Here is a 19,737-nt window from a genome sequence, read left to right on the forward strand (position 1 = left end):
GCATTAAAGCAGATTTTTCTCAGGGACAAAAATGTCTGTCAGAGAGATTGTAACAATACATATATTCTTTTATTAGCATGTTACATGGTTATAAACACAACAGTTTCATTGAAGATTCTGTGTGTCCACCTCCAAAAGTTACACAACATCGCTAGTCACATTCAAGTACATAACATTGAATTCAAACAACTTTTATTCTCTTTTATGAACATAATCTCATTTACTTTTATTACATATCTTCTTTTTTTTTAAGAAACTGCAATTACCTTATGCCATAATAAAGTTAAGTAAAATAGACAAAAGTGGGACATTGCTGTTCCTTAATGCTTGATTGAATCTTAAGTACAAATGCCATTGTTACATTTTCCGATTGAATACTTGCAGTTAGAGGCTTTGTTGATTTTACAACATTCTACTGTAGAAACATCACACTGTATATACACACAGAGGACATAAAGAAAGAATTAGAAAGAATTGTCACCCTTGAACTTTCGCTTGCCACATGCTTGCCTGGTGTCAAGTTCAGCAGTGGTGAGGTGTAAAACATTAAATGCTGATGGATTGCTTTTTAACTGCAAGGACGGAATTGGACATCCGTCTGAAGGACCATAAATGAATTGATTGTATCTGCCATACAATTTTCCTGTTTAGACTGCCAGCTGTCCACAAACATGCATGGTAGTTTTAGTGAAAACTTCACAAAGCTGTGTATGCTGTTTTTGTCTATATGTGCGCTGTGATTGACTGGTGACCAGTCCAGAGTGAGACGTTGCCTTGAGCTCACAATCGGGTGTCACGTGGCTCATCCACAACCCTCAACAGGATATGTGGCAGAAAATAGATGGATGAGGTGTGTATTTTTATTCAATGTCAATATGGTGTTTGGCTCAGATAACATCTTGATGATTTGGAAAATAAATTACATTTCCAGGACAAATACGGTTTCTGTGGCACAAAAAGTAAAAGAAGAGCGTATTTGTTCATAATAACAAAGCGTACAAGCTATTAGCATATCACTTTTGTGAACTACACAAATGGAAATACATTAACCAGCCACAACATTACTACCACTTGGAATGAGATTCAACCAGAGCTGTATCAATGTTGTGGTTGGTTTATTCATCTTAGGATGGCACTTTGGGTGTTGGTTGGACTCTGAGATGACCTGTGAAAGGATCCTTCAGTATGTTATACGGAGTTGTTTCTGATTTTGTTGAAAATTGCAAAATGGAAATTAATCTTCTTTGGTTGTCTCTTAACGCAAGGCCAATTATTCAGTTTTGTTTTTGTTACTCGGTCAAAGTGAGGCCGATGAACCTAGCAACTGTTGCCAGCATTTTGAATAAAGCATATTTCTGGAAACATCACACTAAAGATTAGAATTATCATTAGTCTAGAGTTATTTTCTCGGTCCAAAGCAAACATTTTTGAGATGATGATGACATTTAAAACAAAAAATATTCTTTCGTAAAAGGTCTATTAATTATTTTTTTTCCACTTACAAGTGTGAAATATCATTGAGATGTTTTTGTATAGAACAAACTCATAGTTTGAAATCAAAACAGGAGCAAACAGCTTTACACGCCCCACTCACTATCAAGTCAGTGTAAATACACAAATGTTTTACAGTACTTTACTTTGAGTTGTCACAACAGTGGAAATGTGACCAAACAGCATGCAAGTGACTTGAGGTTCGGTGAAATGAAGAAACAACGGCACCGGTGTAAGCACAGACATGTTTTTAGTATTTTAGCTGTTGTGGAGAGGGGACGTGATGATGCAATAGCATGACGTGAATAAACATTCAATGGTGCTGCTCTCATTTTGAATTCTTACAAGCCGGAAGAGACATTCCACTGCCCACTGTAAACCAAAAAAAAAAATCTAATAATTTGTAACTTGCTTGAACTCAAATGATTCATTCTCCGTTGCCAGTTGAAGAAATTATGCTCAAAGTATATCAGTGGCAACAAATCAGAGATGCAAGTACATGTTTTTGACCCGCACCATTCTTTATTTTGGTCATGAAATACTTGCGTAAGCACACATGAACGTCTTCCGTTTTCACTGTCTGACATGTTTTGCGCTTATGTGATGAAATAAAACGTTCAAAAATTTGGATACCTTTCAAAATGTTTGCATTTTCAGGCACCAAAACAAATCTTGACTGTACTTACTTTCCAATTGTTTTTCAACTGCTGAAAACATCTCGGAAGAGTCAGATAAAATATTTGCTTGCCTGTCATTTTATCTGACGTGACATCCTACTCAATTCTCATGAGAATAGGCTGTGAGAGATTTAGAACAAAAAATAGTGTTGGTAAAAAAAAAAAAAGGTAGCGTCGTCACAAAAGATTGATGATCGTATTCATCAATTTATACTCTGAATAAAGTTTACTTGACTACACGAATACTGCAGCTAGAATATTTGATCCTATCTCATCATGTAAAATTTGGCAGATTATTCCAACTTATATTATTGCACTGAATAAGCAAAATCCGGAACGCTGAAGTTCTTCAAGATACTGTTGGCATCCTCGTAAGTGGAATATCTTTATGTTATTCCACAAAGACACAAGTACACCAAATTCTAAACCAGCCGCGGAAAAGCAGAAACAAAAAAATGCGTACGTATTAAAAAAAGCAACACAATTCATTAAAAGAGCACTGTTTGCTGATTCTGTCCTTCACATGTGTTTTTTTTTTTTTTTCACGTCTATGGTGTCATATTCATTACCAGACGCTTGGCATAATATTTGCAAGCAGTGCTTGACAGCACGTAAGGTGTTCGTAACGATGCAAATAGTCTGGAGGCGGTAAGGTCGGTGTAGCAATAAGGATGTCGGCGAGTAGGAGAGGAAGTGAATGGGGAAGGTCAAAGGCCAAGTGGGAGGAAGAAGAAGAGGAGAGGTATTAACACTTGATGAAAAGGCAGGCGATGGAGGTCAGGAGGAGCCACAGTGATTGAGATACGGAAGCGGCGCCGCTGATATCTCGGCCTGTTCCAGGTCCTGTGGGAGGAAGAGGAAATCAAGAGTGTTTTGAAGGAGACACCTCAGAACAGTGTCGTGTCAAGATCATGTCTGTGACACATTTATTTTTATTTTTTTTATGCTAGTACACTTGACAAAAAGCTACTTCTTTCTTGTCTTGCTGAAATTGAGATGTTTTGGTCAAGTGAGCGAGTTAACTAACTTACCATCCATTCTCCTGATGTCATTCATTAGGCCATGCCCCCAAAAACACACGCTGTACAAGATGATATAATTTGCACTTTGTATTGTTGGTGTGTTTACTTTTGGCCAAGGATATTTTAGAGCTTCCACTGTTATGAATTATAACTGACAGTAAATCAATGTCCAATATTTTCAAGGAATAACCAACTTGAATTTATGAGTTACAACCTTGTGAATATTGCCAAAGCAAGATTTAGATTCAAATTAGATTATCATGGTTACAATTTTGTAAAAAAAAAAAAAAAAAAAAAAAAAAAGTCCCTTATTTGTTTATGTATGGATGTAAGTTCACATACAGTATACTCTTCAGAAATGAAACATTTTTAAAATTTAAAATAATTATTGTTTCAAACACATGTATTCAATTAAACTGTGGTTAATTTAATGACATTTAACATTTTTTAAGATCTTTATCACAAATTTTATTTTTGCAAGCAACTGTCGAGAAAACGATTTGGACAGACAACGATAGACTGCGTTAACAATACTTTTCCACAAGGTGCCAGCAAAGACACAGTAATCTCAAACCAAGCTAAAAGAAAGCTTGAAATAACATTTTCCCTCATCTGTCACATATATTCAACAATATAATAGCTCTGCTCTGATAATCTAGCACTAGATGTTAAATCTCACGAGCCAATGCCGACTTTTTACGATTCCTCATCAACCTGAATGAATGAGGCGTTATCGGGGCACAATGGGAGTTTACTATATACTTTTATGCTATTGCCGGCAAAAAAGAAAGAAAGCAAAGAAAAGGCCTTTATACTCACTGTAGAGGAAGACACTGGAATTTTGCACACCCAGTCGGTTAGAGGCCACGCAAGTATATTTCCCGTAATCCTCTTCAGTAACACTTGAAATGGTGAGAATAGTATAAGTACCAAGTAGTTGGATATTGATGGCCTCAGAATTGGACAGCCTGGAGTAGGAAAATAGATAACATGAACCGACTTTGGAGTGGAAATCAGAAACAACTTTTCAAGCATGAGAACAGGCTAAAATCATTTTCAAATTTCACCAAGAAAGCCGTGTGCACTTGTTATGTTTTAAGAGCAAGCATTTGTGTGCTGCTCACATCTCGACTCGCACCACCAAGCTTCTGACACTTCATTATGTCAACTTTGAAATATGACTTAGTGCAAAGGAATCAATACAATTTGGTAAGTCAATTGGTCCAGTGATGAGCTAACCTCTCCCCGTTATGCCACCGACTAAATAAGACCTCCAACTTAATGGATCCCATTATGCTGATCAAGGCCTTTATATGATTAGGAAGAGTTCATTTAAGGAGCAACCACTTTATCCTGCTCATGTGTGCTTACTATAAGAAGGCACGCTAGCGGTTTATGCTGACACATTAACAAAAAAAGAAAAGGAAAGCCATAAAGCTTGGATGGCTCCCGTTGGGGCACCTTCGAGGGAGTGTGTGATGACAAGTGCATGTGAATGAGAACAGCTGAGGATAAGAGCACAGCGTTTTGTTTTCGATTTGCCACCATGACAAGAAGGGAAGATGGAAAAACATGAACCAGTAGATAAGCTAAGAGAGAAAAAAAAATCATATTCACTACTGATTACAAATCAAATGGAAACGATAGAACAGTAATTTATCTTCTTGGAACATGAAAAAAAAAAAGCTTCCCATATTTTGTTTGGCAGATTTCCTTGTTGTAACAATGCTACTTGCCAATGAATCTTATACTGTTAGAAATATTTGGAAAGAATTCATGTGCGGGCGATCAATAACAGGAGTGTCAAATATTCAATGGTTCTGCCAAATATATTTCCCAGGAGTTATCTTCCAAACACAAGGTTTAGTTTTATATTTATTACGCTCAGTTCTTTCTCTGCTTTTATCATGAGTGGAAACATTTCCAAAGTATTATGCATAAAGTTAAACTTATGAAGGAAGTTGAGAAAACATTTGATTTGATCAATGATATCAATTTCCAGAAGAATCGAATCAAAGGGAAATTACTACAAGATGTGACAGTTATTCTGCATAGAGGGGAAAACAAAAAGGAATTCTTATGAGGAACAGCTGTGAATAGTCGGGATTCTTGCAAAAGCAATCAAATGCTGGACAGTTCCCGTAAACGATTGTCTGCATTGTTAATGTTTATGCGTAACTTAAGCAGTAAAATGGTTTTGTATGCAAGTGTCGCACGAACATTTCAAAGCAAAATCATCTGCTTAGGTTTTAAGTATGTGTTCATTCCATTTATTACCAATTGACTAAATGTCAACTATTAAGACAACAAAGAAAATTGGACATATGCTTCATTGATATTCATTTCTTCCTAATCCACAGTATGCAAATGGGCCTTGATCCAAGTCCATCTTTCCCTTTTTAATCAGTACCAATACGAGTTACTCCACTGTTAAAAAGCAAAACAAATCCATGTACATTACCATAAACGAATAATTAATATTGTCCAGCGTACATGATATTTTATTCCATAGCAGTAAACTGTAAAATCAACTAAGCAGGCACTGATAAATGGTAATACTATGTTGCATAACTATTAATAGGCAAGAAGAAAAACTGCAATGCCACTTGCAGTTTCTCTCATTGAGACTACGAAAAAATGGTGGAACATTTGCAATGTGAGCGGAGGGAATTTGGCGTGACTTCACATTGAAATAGTGTGTCCCAGCTGTCATTATTCGGGAAAGTCATTACACTCCTTGAGACTTGCATTACACTTGAACATCTGCTTCTCTCGCACAATTTGCACTTTCACAAGGGAGCGCGTAGCATTGTCTGTGTGTCAAGTCGGGCTTCTATTATGGTGGAATTACTTTCTTGCTTCAAAACATTGCAAATTGGCTAGTGTTAAAAACTATTGCATTGACACTGACATGAAATAGCCTGTGTGGTCTGGGATGCACTGAGTGGAAATTGAAACTACGCCCTTTTGTAATGATTGAGGTTCACTGGTTAGAGTTGAGACCATTTGGAAAGAAAAGAAAAAAAAAAAGGTACCTTTTTTCGTCCCTGTACCATTCAAATTCCGGTCTGGGCACAGCGTTGGCTTCACACCCCAGCGTCCCCATGCCGCCAAGCTGGGCCTCCAAGCTCTGGGTTTTCTTTATGGTTGGCGGGTCTGCACAGTTCAAAATATAAATGTCAGTTGCATTTCAAAGATTGCAACCAAACCAATCAGAAAAGACTACAATATCTCATCAATGCAAATGATGATGCTTGGCTTATAAATCAACAAAGAATTACCGTATTTTCCGGACTATAAGGCGCACCTAAAAACCTAAAATGTTCTCAAAAGTGCGCCTTATAGTCCGGTGCGCCTTATATATGGACCAAATTCCTAAATTTAAACTGGCCTGAAGCATTGTGTCATGAAATCAATCATAAGTGGCCCGCTGAAGACTATGAATCATGAATCAAAAAGACTATGGATCGTTATTTTGTGATTAGAAAGTAATTTGTTGCGTCTGAAGTTGAAATAAAAAAGATAAAATGGGGAATGATTTGATTTGGATTAAAAATCTGACATGATGCATTAATGGTGCGCCTTATAGTCCGGCACGCCTTATAGTCCGGAACATACAGTAATAGCAATGACATTTATATGGGGAGGATGAAGAGTGCTTCAAAATGTTCACACTCCAAACATCACCCTCCCACGCTACCTTCTGTCAATCTCAACTTTCATCCGCTCTACATTCTGTGACATGAGTTATGACGAGAATACTCATCATGGCTTTAGAACGTCTGTGATTACTTACAGTTGACAATCACATTGACATATTTGACGTCAGGCGTGGCAACATCATTGCTGGCCTTGCATTCGTAGCGACCTGCTTGGGTTCGCATTATACCAATGATGTCCAAGTACTCCTCTCCATCAAGCGGCTCGGCTGTACGAAAAGACACACGGAACATTCAATGAGTGAGAGTGGACTCAATTTTGCCCGGATATTGCTCATTAGCATAAACAGAGAGGTCAAACATACAGCAAATGACAACAGATGAGAATGAAAATAGAGACGACTAAGCAATTGAGATGTGTGTAATTAAAAACAGCTAATTTAACTTTGAGTAGTCTCGCCTAGTGTGTTACAAAAGTAATAGAATCAAGGCGTGAATGGATGTGATTCACTCTCTAAAGAACCACTTAATGTAGCATTTCCCACATTTTGGACCAAATGCAGTGGCTAAAAAACAACACCCTGAATAAATGTGTATTATCTATTTAATGAAGTGTAATAAAGATAGATTGGGTAATCTTGTCCATTGGGGAAATATGTGTGTGTATGTGTGTGTGCAATATACGTGCGGATGCATTCAAGCTCGGCTTCATAAATATCTCTACGTTGAGTTTGAGCCACGTATGCATGAATGGGCTTGAAGACACTTTGAAGGTTTCCAGGGGACATTGAAAACTGATTCAAAGCGTGCACATTAGAGGAAAGTTCATGAAGCCTGGAATTACACCGCGTCACATCTATATCTCACCGCTAATCTGGAGAAAGGGGCAAGTGTGCGTGACGGCGATGGGGAATGAGGATGACGGAGTATCAAAGGGAAGGAAAATGAAATGATTTGATGGTCAAAATTGATGCTATCAAGTGATCACTTATTTGCAGGGAATGATAGACAAGGAGTTTTTTTCCCAACATGAAAGATTCTTTTTATTTTTGCATTACAGCCTTTTTTGCAAACTAGGTAGGTCAGCTTTCTGTCAACCAAAACATTGCTTGCTAAGCAGCCTTTAATCACACATTCTCCTCACATTAAACTGCAGAAAGTCAAAGGCCTGTTGGGGAGATGCAAAGTGAAAGAGAACGGGGATTAATTTGGAGTCCTGAAGGAATTAGACTTCTTCTAAATGGTTGCTGGATACTAATTAGCAGGTGAGTTAAGGTTGCTGTGGAACTTTTCCATGTTCATGTGCCCTATCATTGGAATCAATGGAAAACACGGCAGTGGTGGAAATGTAATGACTGTGAAACTTCAGCTAAGAAATGATTATCATTTGCATATTCTCATGCATCTTTCATCAGCACCATTTTAGCACAGTGCGAAACAAGCATTTATTTCTCACATGCTAACTTATGTTAAATAGCTGATTTGGCTTGGTTTGCATGAAAAACTATTTTTAATTTCTTTCCATGAGTGTGGCACTGTGTTTTGCTGTGTGTGTATATGAGTGTGTATTTTTGTGTCTTCCTGACGTCAGTGTGACTGAAAGGATGAGTTGTCACTTATTCACATCGTTCTCATCAACAGATGCCTCACCGTGGTGATAATGACACACTCGGCTAAATTGCGCAACTACAAGTTCAGTTATGATTCATTGCAAGCCCTCAAGTAAAAAAGCAATGGAATTCAAATATAAATCTTCACCAACTCATGGATGGACATTTTATATGCTATGCTATCGCAGCGAGGAGGTGTTTGGAAATAAATGCATGTCCTCATTGGTTGTGACACTCTGCATTTTGATGTGCTCTTATGCCCCGATTCAGTTGGCAATTGTAAGCTACTCTATATGTACAAGCGGAACAACCCGGTTGAGCATATTTCTCTCAGTCTGACAACAAAACATCCTCTACTTCTTCTCCATAAACAACTTGGCACTTACTGCTGTGTTGCTGACACGGCAAATATAACAGGAGAATAACTTTTGAACTCAAGAAATGAAACACCGTATTGTTTTCAAAGTTCGGGTTGTATTGAAACGACACCTCAGTTATTATGGTCACTTTTTTTGAGGTACACATGAAATACAAACAGATCCAAGATCCTGATCAGAAGTTAATCCATTTGTCCTCAGAGAATATTGAAGGTACAAACTGCTGGTACAGTTGTTTCAAAATAACTAATTATACGAAATTAGCCAAAGTAAGCATGTATCTTGGTTATGGAGTCACTAATTTCCTGTTATAAACATAATATTTATTCATTACCTCAGCTTAATTTGACAATGTTGCATGAGAAGAATCGACTATGTGTTGACCTTTTGTCTCACCCAGGCACAATACCCATATCGCTTTTCCTCCAGGCTACAGCCACACTTTGGGATTTTCATGACTCCAGGCTTTCGAAATTGCTTAGAGAGTGCAATAGAAAGTGCTGAAATGCTGCATACTACGGCTGAGCTTCATTGTTCAACTCGACCCAGTGGTGAATAACCAGACTGTAAAGATTTAAGCCATTTTGTGCTCATTATCTTCCCAGTGTGACAGTTACTTACTGCTTATTGTGAATTACTAAGTGTATGTTTGTTTTGCATGGTGCTTATCAGAAAGCAAGATGAAGATATGACGACTACGGATAAAAGATGAAATGATTCAGCGGTAGCGTGAATCTAAATGTGTGTTTATATTTGGTCAGTTAATTGGCTCCAGCTAACCCTTAACAAGAAAAACAATAGAAAAAAGATGGATAGATGGCTGAGTGGCACAACAGATGAAGAGAACCTTTTGCAGTCGCCGTGATAAACCAGGAGGGCGATTTTTCTAAACACTCTGCTGTGGCCTGGCTTACCAAAGATGTCAAAGGCACTCAGCATCAAAAGTCCAAAAGCATGCCTCTGCCAAGACCCATTCTAAAAGGGTTTTGACTTCAATATTTAGCTGTATCATAGGGCATAAGTGTTTGGGCTGTGCTCCAAATCTGTTCATTTGGAATAGATTCTGAGTTTAGTCAGACACTAGAGGAGACCTTGAAGGCTACAGGACTTGCTCAAGGACACAGCAAACATGACTATTGTTGGACACTTAACAATTGGTAAGTGGCTGAAAATGTTTTGCAGACACTTGGTGCTTCTCGTACAATCACAATGAAGTGAAAAAATAAGACGAGATATTTCATTTTCAAAATGATGGATGTTATTTTATTTCTGTGGGGAAAATATTCTATTTTGATGATGATATTATTATGCTATGGAACTCTGAAGTGTGCTTCTTCTATTCCAAAACATTGTTGAATGATTCTGGGGTAACTTGCTGCTTCTGTTTTTCAGTTTGAAATAAGTATCGTATGGTTGTGGCCACCCCATTGCATTCCAATATTTCTGATAAGTGGACAAATATTATGATTTCTGGTGCAATCTTGGGATTGGCTATTCAAAAGAATTACTGATACAGCAAATGTTAAAACATTAAATCAAATTGTGACCTGTCTTTTGTATTAGTGTTCACAAAAACTTTGTTCAAGTCTGCTTATTTTCGAGGTCCTTGTTAGCTGAGCAGGTCCAGACAGCCAAAGTAGTGCTGCAGTGAAACCACAGGCTGCCAGACATCATTATCGACACGCCAACATGCTCTCACACTGAATTCAATTCAAGGACGCTAAACAATTTGAAATAACAACATCTGTAGCGTTTGCAAGTCACGAATGTTTCAATTTGAGAAACAATATGAACTTGAAATGTTATTGTTCAAATTATGAGAATAGGAGATGAGACCACTGGGCCTGCAGAGAACTTCATCTTTATTTATTTAATTTGAATGAAAAAATAGGAATATATTGGGCAAGATATCCACAGTGACACACTGAATAATAAGCATTTGGACAGACAAACTTTACCTGAGGGGTTGAGCAGCCGCCAAGTAATTAGCGGGTCCGGCCTGCCGCTAGCCAAGCAGCTGAGTGTAACATTGCTGCCCTCGTTCACTATCATGTCTTCTGACATCTTGTAGATGTTTGCTGGGACTGCAGAGACAAAAAAACCCCAAAACATTTTTGTATGTAAATGTGTTATTTCAAAATACCGACACTCTTATGCCAGCTATTTAAAGTTCAAGCAGGGATACTTAACGATGGACACAAAGAAAGAGAAATATAAGTTAACCTTGAGTCTTTTTGTAGGAAGAAAGGTTTCTGATGATGACGTATTTTTGCACTTTCAAAGCGTTTTGAGTGTGAAGCACTTTCACTCACCGTATGTTTAATTTTCTGCTTGAGGACGCAAATGCTAGGAAAGGGCCAGATGATCGTATAGTTCCTCTAAGGTCTTTAAACAAATGGTAAAGATTGGATTGTTGGAAGGGATTTTTTTTTTGCAATCTGTGTAACTGGATTCGCAAAAATATCAATCAATGCTAATCACATAATCTGTGGCATGTTTGTTCTTGATGATGACTTTGGATTTTGGATAAAAATTGAACACATTTATCATTTTTGATTGTTTCTCTGACTTTTTTCCCTGCAATTTGAGAAACACAATCTGAACACACATCACATCACATTGTCAGGACATCATTTACAGCTTGCTGGATAAAACCATAAAAACATTCTCACAAATTGACGCAACTTTTCCGATTCAGAGCAAATACCAAGGATAAAAAGCGCACAGAGTTCAGCCACACCAGGACATAAATGTGAAAGCGCATACACAGGTAGTCACAACAAAAATTGATTCCCTTTTTGAAGTTATGACCACCACACACTGACATGACCTTTACTAGTTCATTTCACACGTCTACATATTGCACCATTCCCCCCTAGAGTTGCAGACAACTCTGTGATTTTTAGACATATTGGCCAAAATGGCCAAGGGGAGTCCATCTGTCTGACAGTCCGGGTCACTTACAGAAAAGATAAAAGACGCAGGCAAAGGTTGCTGGTGAGTTCAAGCAAAGAGCAACGGTGATGAAATCTCAAATAGCAGCCATCCGTATTAAAGATTAAACCAAGGTTATGCTGGCTGCTAATGATGACTACTCTTATGGCCAGAGTGTTTCACCTGCAGTCATTGTCGATACCCCTGTTGTCATATGTGTCAATGGAATGGCCCCATTTAAATGCATGAGAGGACCTCTTGCAGCCAGCATAAAGAAGATTAAAGAGGATTGCAGTTTTATTTTCAGGAGATCCGGTCTACACTGGAGGAGGAGGGTAAAAAAAAAAAGAGAGAGGAAACGTGACTTGTTGCTTTCATTAAAACTTCAAGGAGTTTCATTATGAGGGTTAGAAGACAAAGGACAATCGGAGTACAAACTTCTCCCTTGAGGGCTTATGAAGACTGTTGTGCTTAGCTGTTGCGCAAGACTTGATATTTAAAACAGATATTGTTGACTTTGGATATCTTAATAATACTTAAAGGCAACAGATGGTACTGGATAATCTTAAAATTGCATCACTGCAACTTGTATTAATAAATGGAATAAATTAGTGGTCCCCAACCACTAGCCTGTGGCCTGGTAAGTGGTTCAGGACTAAAATCATAATTTTTTTTTTTGTATTCTTTTTCTTAGGCCATATCGCCTGGTCCTATCAAAATAAGAGAATAAGTGCACCCAAATTTTTTTTCAAAGTTTGAATGCCATGTTTTTGTAATGCACTTTAATCAATTGGGTTTAGTTTAATAAAAATCTGCAAATAATTTTAATAACTTCTAAAGTGCATTCCAACTACATTGGAATTGGCTTTTGTAGTCGTAATGCCAAAATTCTCTCAGTGAATATTTACTTTCCATCTCCATTGCAGCAGTTATGGGCCATTGGGAAAGCTGGTGAAAATGAAAGCTGAGCTGACACTATTGGATCCATATCTTCATCCCTTCATTTCAATAACAAAAAGTAGTGGCAGCCAAATATGCCCACCTCAGAAATTTCTCCATCAGATGACTTCCCAGAATCATATTGACAACGGAAACTGTGACACCACTTGACCTTTCCACCGGAAGTTCTTAATGTGCTGCCGACCGTCCTTTGTCATTGTGCTATTAGCAGGAGCATGTTAAAGGGTTAGTAAAGTGCCATGAGTCATTTCATGTGACGCATAATCGTTGGAATGTCCTTGAAATTCAATATAATGCAAACTTCAGTGAAAGACCATAGACGGCTCTTTCAGCGAGCAAAGGCTATTATGACAAATTCAATGAGTTCCAGAATGAACCACATTTTGCCCATAGCAAAACAAGCAATAATGTGCACATGTATGATCATATAACAGTAGACACATTATCTCAAACAAAAAGACCAGTGCTCAATAAAGCGAAAAAAAAAATGGAAGAAGTCAGGCATTAGGAAGTAGGGGGTCAAGATGGTGAAGGAGGGAAGTGGCTTCAAAAGCATCACTTGAAAGGTTCCGTTGTCCCATGATAATTCATAAAAGGTCACTTTACTTCCTGGCTGCCCAGTAGAGGGGACAGACACATATTTGAGCACACAAGCAATGCGACCCACCCGCCGGGGTCATGCACAGGAGAGTTTGGATGATTTGCTCCATAAATAGAATGACAGGTTGAGGGAAAAAAAAAAAAAAAAGTTTGTTTGTGTCCTTAGGTCTGAATCATTGTGATGTTCGTTTCACAGAATTGAAATATAAATCAGATGGATATTCAGTTATTTTCTGCTGCATATCCTGTTTACGATCACAGGTGGATTGTAGTCTATCTCATCTTGTTTATGTCCTCGGAGGCTCTGTAGTTTTGAGAAGCATGTTCATTTAAGTGTTCTGTGAAATAGCTCGTACGCCAAAATGGTGAAGCTACAATAACATCAATTTGGCTGGTCACCAAGAATCATCATCAGCTCTGTTCTAATCATGGACGGACAAAACTGTAAACAAGGCAAGAGAATTTCTTTTTCTAAAATAAATAAATAAATAAATAAATGAATAAATAAATAAATAGGGTCTGAACGTAAGAACTTTGAATCTATCGAATTACTTAAATAGCAGCATAAAATATGAATAAGCTGTGTTTGAATGGCATTTTTGAGTCTTGTATAATATTAAGTGTCCGTACAACTATAGCTTTAACAAATATAACACAACATGGAAAAAATAAGAACAAAATCTCATGCACCCACACATACACACACCCACACATACATGCACTTGGCCTGGCCTACATTTCATAAAGATCTAATTGGATTGGTCCGAAAACAGGCTGTTAAATCAGGATTCGTGTCAGGCATAGTGCCCCCTGGTGCTTCCTCGCCTGATCCCCCCCTCAGTTCACTTTTTCCTTGCACGGCAAATTTACTTTGTCTGATCATTTGTTTTCCAATTATTTCACTATCCCTGTAAGCAGAAAATTGTCAGTTTTGGTTATACGGGGGTCCGTTACTGGGGGCTATATTGTGGATAGTGCAAATGCATATACACATGACACTAATTGTCACACAAATATATTTCCAGTAATTACTGGAAATGTGCTTAGACAAAATTGAATCCAAAACTAAAAAGATGAACATCACTACAGCACTAAAATCGAATGTGACTGAGAGACACAGCAGAGGACAAAATAGCAGGGAATTAAGGAGAAAGAATCAATGTTTGCTTATAGCTGTCGCATTAGCTGATAAATGAGACTCTTGGCAGAGTGTGGAGGTGGACACAAGACATTCAATGATCAAGGAGTTAATAAGCCGGCACAATGGATTCAATGAAGACAGGGCAATTTGTTGCCATGGATCTCAGAGGGAAGCATCGATTCACATATTGACCTTTAAATACACAAGCAATAGTTCATATTCTTGCTCATACAATACGGTCAGCTGTTGAAGGCCATCTGTATGGTAAGTTATTGATATATTAATATATAATCAGAGATCTTCATTTGAAATAGAAATGAGTGTGGACTGTAAATACAATTTCTAATTTGACATAATTTAACTTTTAATAAGTTATGTATCTGTACTTATTTTTTTGCTTTAAACTTTAACTTAATATAGCTTACCTTGCACAATGAGGTAGACCAGTGAGGGCCGAGGCCGCTGCTTTGTCTGTATGGAGCAAGTGTAGGACCCTTCATCATAAACATCCACCTACACAATAAGGCATCATGTTAGTTGTTTATATTTAATATCTTTGAATAAGATGCAGATGATTAATGTTCTTGATTCAAAAACCCAATTAAAATAAGAAATGAATGAAGACTCTTTTTGATTTTAATGCAATGGTATGAAGAAGCATTCAGCGCATCTTCAAATCTTGCTAAGTTATGCAACCAGCCCTAAATAAACACACAAAGCTCTTTTCTTCACAGTCATGCATATTGTCTCCTCTATATCGTCACCTCTTGGGTCATTATTACCTTCTGTATGCGTAGGCTGTACTCAAGTTGTCCTTTGGTAACTAGATCGACTCTGGGGTCCAGAGACCACTTGTCCTCACCGGCAAAGATAATGTTGGATCGATTGAGCCAGGCCACCTTGGAGGTTTTGTCATCAACATAACACCTGTGGGAACATCAAGAAAAAGTGAGGAGAGGAACGAAAGACTCGGAATGGAATCGGAATCTGGAAGTGGATTTACATGCAAATTTCAGAGTTGACTCCTTTTAGTTAGGTGACCTTAAAGTTATTTTCTGTTTATTTATTTGCTCTGTCTTGTTTGTTTTTCCTCAGTTCTACAATCTACAAAGTTTCTGGCTAATGTATTTTTTAAGCAGGGAATGAAATTTAATTTGCAACCCAGTCATCAATTATGCATGTCTCTCCCGAGACTATAGGTGCATTTTTTTTTTATTTGACTTTATCTGTTGAGAGCTACAACAAGCAAGGGCGGAGCAGATTAAGGTGAAAAAATATCTCCTTTTGTCACGATCACAGGCAAATAAACTTTGAAACCAGCCCGTATCATTTGCATGCAAGTCAGCGTGACACCACCACATTATTATCGTGCCTGACCATATTTTGTGAAGGATCTGAAACTATTTGGTTTGATTTTCATTGGCCATTTGCAACAAACAAAGAAGAATAATTAGATTTTTCATTGCGAGTGCATCCACTGTGTCAATAGCTAATGAGATGTTTCCCCACCAGCACTCACAAGTCCATTTCGAATAATTCCCATATAGCTTTGCGGTTAATTTTGTTTTGTTACATGTGATGAAAAACGCACTGACACGCTTCCGCGGTCTAAATCGTATTGGTTCTTTTATTTTAATGTGTGTTTTTAGATTTAGCGGCGTTTACGAGCTTTGGTCAAGAATCACTAAAAAATAACAAGTATCACGGCGCTGCATATTTTTCGATGAAGATTCGATTCAAATAAATGACTCTCAGAATTACAATACGAGTCGGAGCCGAAACTGCTTCCATTATCATTTCCAATGAAGAAGCTTGTTTTTATACCTTCATACTGCAGTAATCAGCGTTTCTCCCTTGTGGGCTCATTTTCCACATCCTATTAATTGGGTTCATAAGGATTCCATTTGATGCAGCAGCTACTAATTATCTCATTTTATTTGTGTTGTCGAACTTGAAAGGTTAATTCATGGAGGGTTCAGCATATCAAACATGCAACTGACAGGAAATGAAAAGGTTAGCGTGTTCCTCTGTGATTGTCTGTGATGGAAAAGGCCGAAATTACAATGGATGCTGGATTTGGAGAAAAAAAAAAGTTCGAAATTTGCTGTGGTTTAAAACAAGACCTACTATATGACCTCATCATAACTCTTAGGTTGCCGCAGTCCATTTTGTGTTGACGACAACAAAAGCGTTTCAATTGATCCCCCGTGTGTGGAGGGCGAAATCAAGTTTGCCACTGCATCAAACTGCACAAACTTACGTTTAGAATGTTTCCACTAATACAAAGACGCTGAGCTAATAAACTTTATACAATATTGAGCTCACTATCAACTACTAAACCTCAGCGAGCGAGTGGATTGCATGGGGCAGAAATGATTTTTGAAGAATTTATCTTGACATTAATTCCCTTTAAGCCCGACTTACAAAGGCTCATGCTGAGTATACATTTTCACACAATAGACAACCTTCTGATCTAAAAAAGTACAAATATGCTGAGATGAAGACAGCTGCTTTTCCTCATTAATGTCTAATCAGGCTGTTCTTGGCAGAAATGGTGACCAGAAATGTAGACTTGAAAACTGCAAGGGTAGATCAATGCCTGTCATTCATAAACCCACACTCCTCACTGAAATAAAATAAATAAAATATAAATAAAATACATTGTCACACTTGGTTGTTGTCATGCATTAAGGCAGTGAAGCCAGTCATTTCTTTAGTGCACAAGAAGCAAACTAGAGGCCCGGGGGCCGTATCTGGCCCATCGCATCATTTTATGTGGCCTGTGAAACAAAGTCACGTCTGTCATGAGTCATGCCCCTCGCTAAAATCTTGACCAAAATATTTGTCATGTGCAATAAATAATTCAGATCTCGAATTTTTTTTTTTTTTACGATAACTTGAACAATAACTGAAGAAACTGCTATAATTGACATCGAATTTCAAATGTCGGAACCTATCAATTTTTTTAGTAGAATGTGATAATTCGATGGGGCGATTGAACATTTATTTGTTCTCCCCGTCATAACAGCCCTCCATGGGAAGCCACATTTACAAAGTGGCCCTCGACCAAACTAAGTTTGACACCCCTGATTTAATGGCTTTGCTCCCAAACATTATCATTCATTCCTCCTATTATGGATTCATTTTGTTATCCATCCATTCCTCGTTCCAAACCGCTAGAATTTTGAGCAGGAAACAGTTTCACTTTGAATATTACAAAACATTTTGTTGCTCATACCAATGAAGCTCCCCTTAAGGGAGACAGGGAAGTGTGTGATGACAAGTAGATGTGACAGAAAGGGGGGGGGGGGGGGGGGGGGGGGGGGCAAAAGAGAGACAGTGACAAGAGATGGAGAGCTTGGGTCTCTGTTAGTGCCTTGCGGCAATGTAAACCACAGAAGGGAAAGTGAATTGAAAGGTGTGAGACTTGAAGTGGAGGATGATGCATGGTCAAACGACAGCTAGAAACTCAAATGAAAAGAGGAGATGTTAAGAAAAAAAATCATCCGGATATGCAAATATATATTAGAATTAGACTTAGAAGCACACCACATATAAAACACAACATATATTACTTGAATTTATGTTCATTCTTAAGTTTTTCCCTTTTCTATATGGGTCGACAGCTCTGGTAATGCAATTGAGGCTCGCTTCCGCCCATCCTTGCGATTTCCGCCAAATGGTAGTTGAGTGACTTTCACAATTTGCAGTTTCCAACATTTTTCTTTCTTTTAATGGAACTCTTGAGAGCAAAGCTGCGCTGATGATAATCTTGCCAGATGGAAGAAGCAGTAAAGCTCTATAGAAGCATTTTTTTTTTTTTGTTCGGGAAAGGAGAAAATAGTTCTTATGGAAAAAAAGACAAATGCTTCGATATGTGTTGTTTTGAATGAATAACTTTACAAAATGTAGCAGAGGGACGTTTTGTAAACTGCTTCTGGGAACCGGCAAGTAATAAGGTGTGTTCTAAAACAATTCACTTCAGTTAGCAATTAAAATATTTCTCAGAAACTGTGCTTGGAGAAGCTATGATGACTTGCTAATTGTATGAAGAACACTTCATATAAAGATGATATAGGACGGCTATTATTTTGGACGAGAGAATTTTTAAGGGTGACACATAGATTTTAAGATGAAATTTGGCCTTAAGTCAGAACTGTGAAAGAAAAAAAGAAGGTCATAAAGACATTCACTGTCTCCTGGAGATGTTCAGAAATTGGAGAAAATAAGTTTTTTAACCTCCAAGCACTAGCTTCACTTTATCTTCTATTTCTAGATCTAATTCCATTGACTGCAAGCCTCTATTATAATGTCAAATGTGTCATTGAACATATCCCCCAACAAAAGTTAAATAAATCCACGACGTGCCATAGATAAAAAAAAAAGATTAGTGAAAGAATTTGAAGTTTACTTCAAAATTCAATCTCTCAGCATTATAGTAAAAAACTTTGAGAAAGACAGAAAACTGAACCCAATGGCTGCTAGAAGAGAAAGCGAGAGACTGCAAACCAAACACTAAACAAAACAAATGAACCCACAAATTCAAGCTCATTTAAAAATCAATCAGAGCCATCACCTCAGCGACTTCCTCTTGACACCTCGCTTCGTCTCTCTTTCGTTCTCTTTGCGCACTGCTGCTGCTTCAGCCTCCGGTGATTGGAACCTCTGAGCCATAACAGCATTACATTGATACGAAGGAATGAACTGAATAAGGAAATGGATACACACTTTTTTTTCAAATGACTATTGTTTCATCAAGCCTAAGAGGATGTGGAGGGACAGCCAGTGCGAGGTTTTGTTTTCCGATAGGTCTGAACTCAACGTGGAACTACAGGTGTGAAATATGGCTCAGACTTTGGCACCAAAAACCAAATTAGCTATATCTTATATTGAACTGCATTGAACCCAATAAGCAATTTTCCTTCTATGATGTCACGACAGTCTTTAGCCTTGTCAACGTTTAGGTGTGAAAGTTGAGAAGGTGTGTTACATTTGGTGTTATGCTCTCACACCCTTTTATAATTATCACTTGGAGTTCAATATGCAACCTCATGGCAAATATTTTGTTGAGTAAGAAAAAAGATTTCAGATGTGCATTCGTCTCAGATAGCATGTCACGATCAAATGTAGCAACTATCTGGAAGAATTTTTTTTTGGCAGAGCTTCCATCTGGAACATTTTAGAGGCCTTTCTTAGGAGACCTCCTCACTTCTAGTTTCCACCAGGCCCTTGAGTTCCTGTGAAAACTACAAATCTTTTTGTGTAA

General features: G+C 37.9%; 1 protein-coding gene across 2 annotated transcripts in view; it reads right to left on the reverse strand.

Moving 5' to 3' along the window:
- Window positions 1-47: 47 nt before the first annotated feature.
- Window positions 48-19,737, reverse strand: part of lsamp (limbic system associated membrane protein) — a 90,929-nt gene continuing 71,239 nt past the window's right edge. For both annotated transcript variants that reach the window (XM_049724775.2, XM_049724774.1), the window contains 7 exons: window positions 15,254-15,398; window positions 14,897-14,984; window positions 10,795-10,920; window positions 6,987-7,118; window positions 6,226-6,346; window positions 4,010-4,158; window positions 48-3,011 (listed from right to left, as the gene is read on the reverse strand). In XM_049724775.2, coding sequence (XP_049580732.1) covers window positions 2,914-3,011; window positions 4,010-4,158; window positions 6,226-6,346; window positions 6,987-7,118; window positions 10,795-10,920; window positions 14,897-14,984; window positions 15,254-15,398 — 859 coding nt within the window. In that variant the 3' untranslated portion in view covers window positions 48-2,913. The remainder of the gene's footprint in view (window positions 3,012-4,009; window positions 4,159-6,225; window positions 6,347-6,986; window positions 7,119-10,794; window positions 10,921-14,896; window positions 14,985-15,253; window positions 15,399-19,737) is intronic.

Source organism: Syngnathus scovelli, chromosome 7 (genome assembly GCF_024217435.2).
Source record: "Syngnathus scovelli strain Florida chromosome 7, RoL_Ssco_1.2, whole genome shotgun sequence".
NCBI lineage: Eukaryota > Metazoa > Chordata > Actinopteri > Syngnathiformes > Syngnathidae > Syngnathus > Syngnathus scovelli.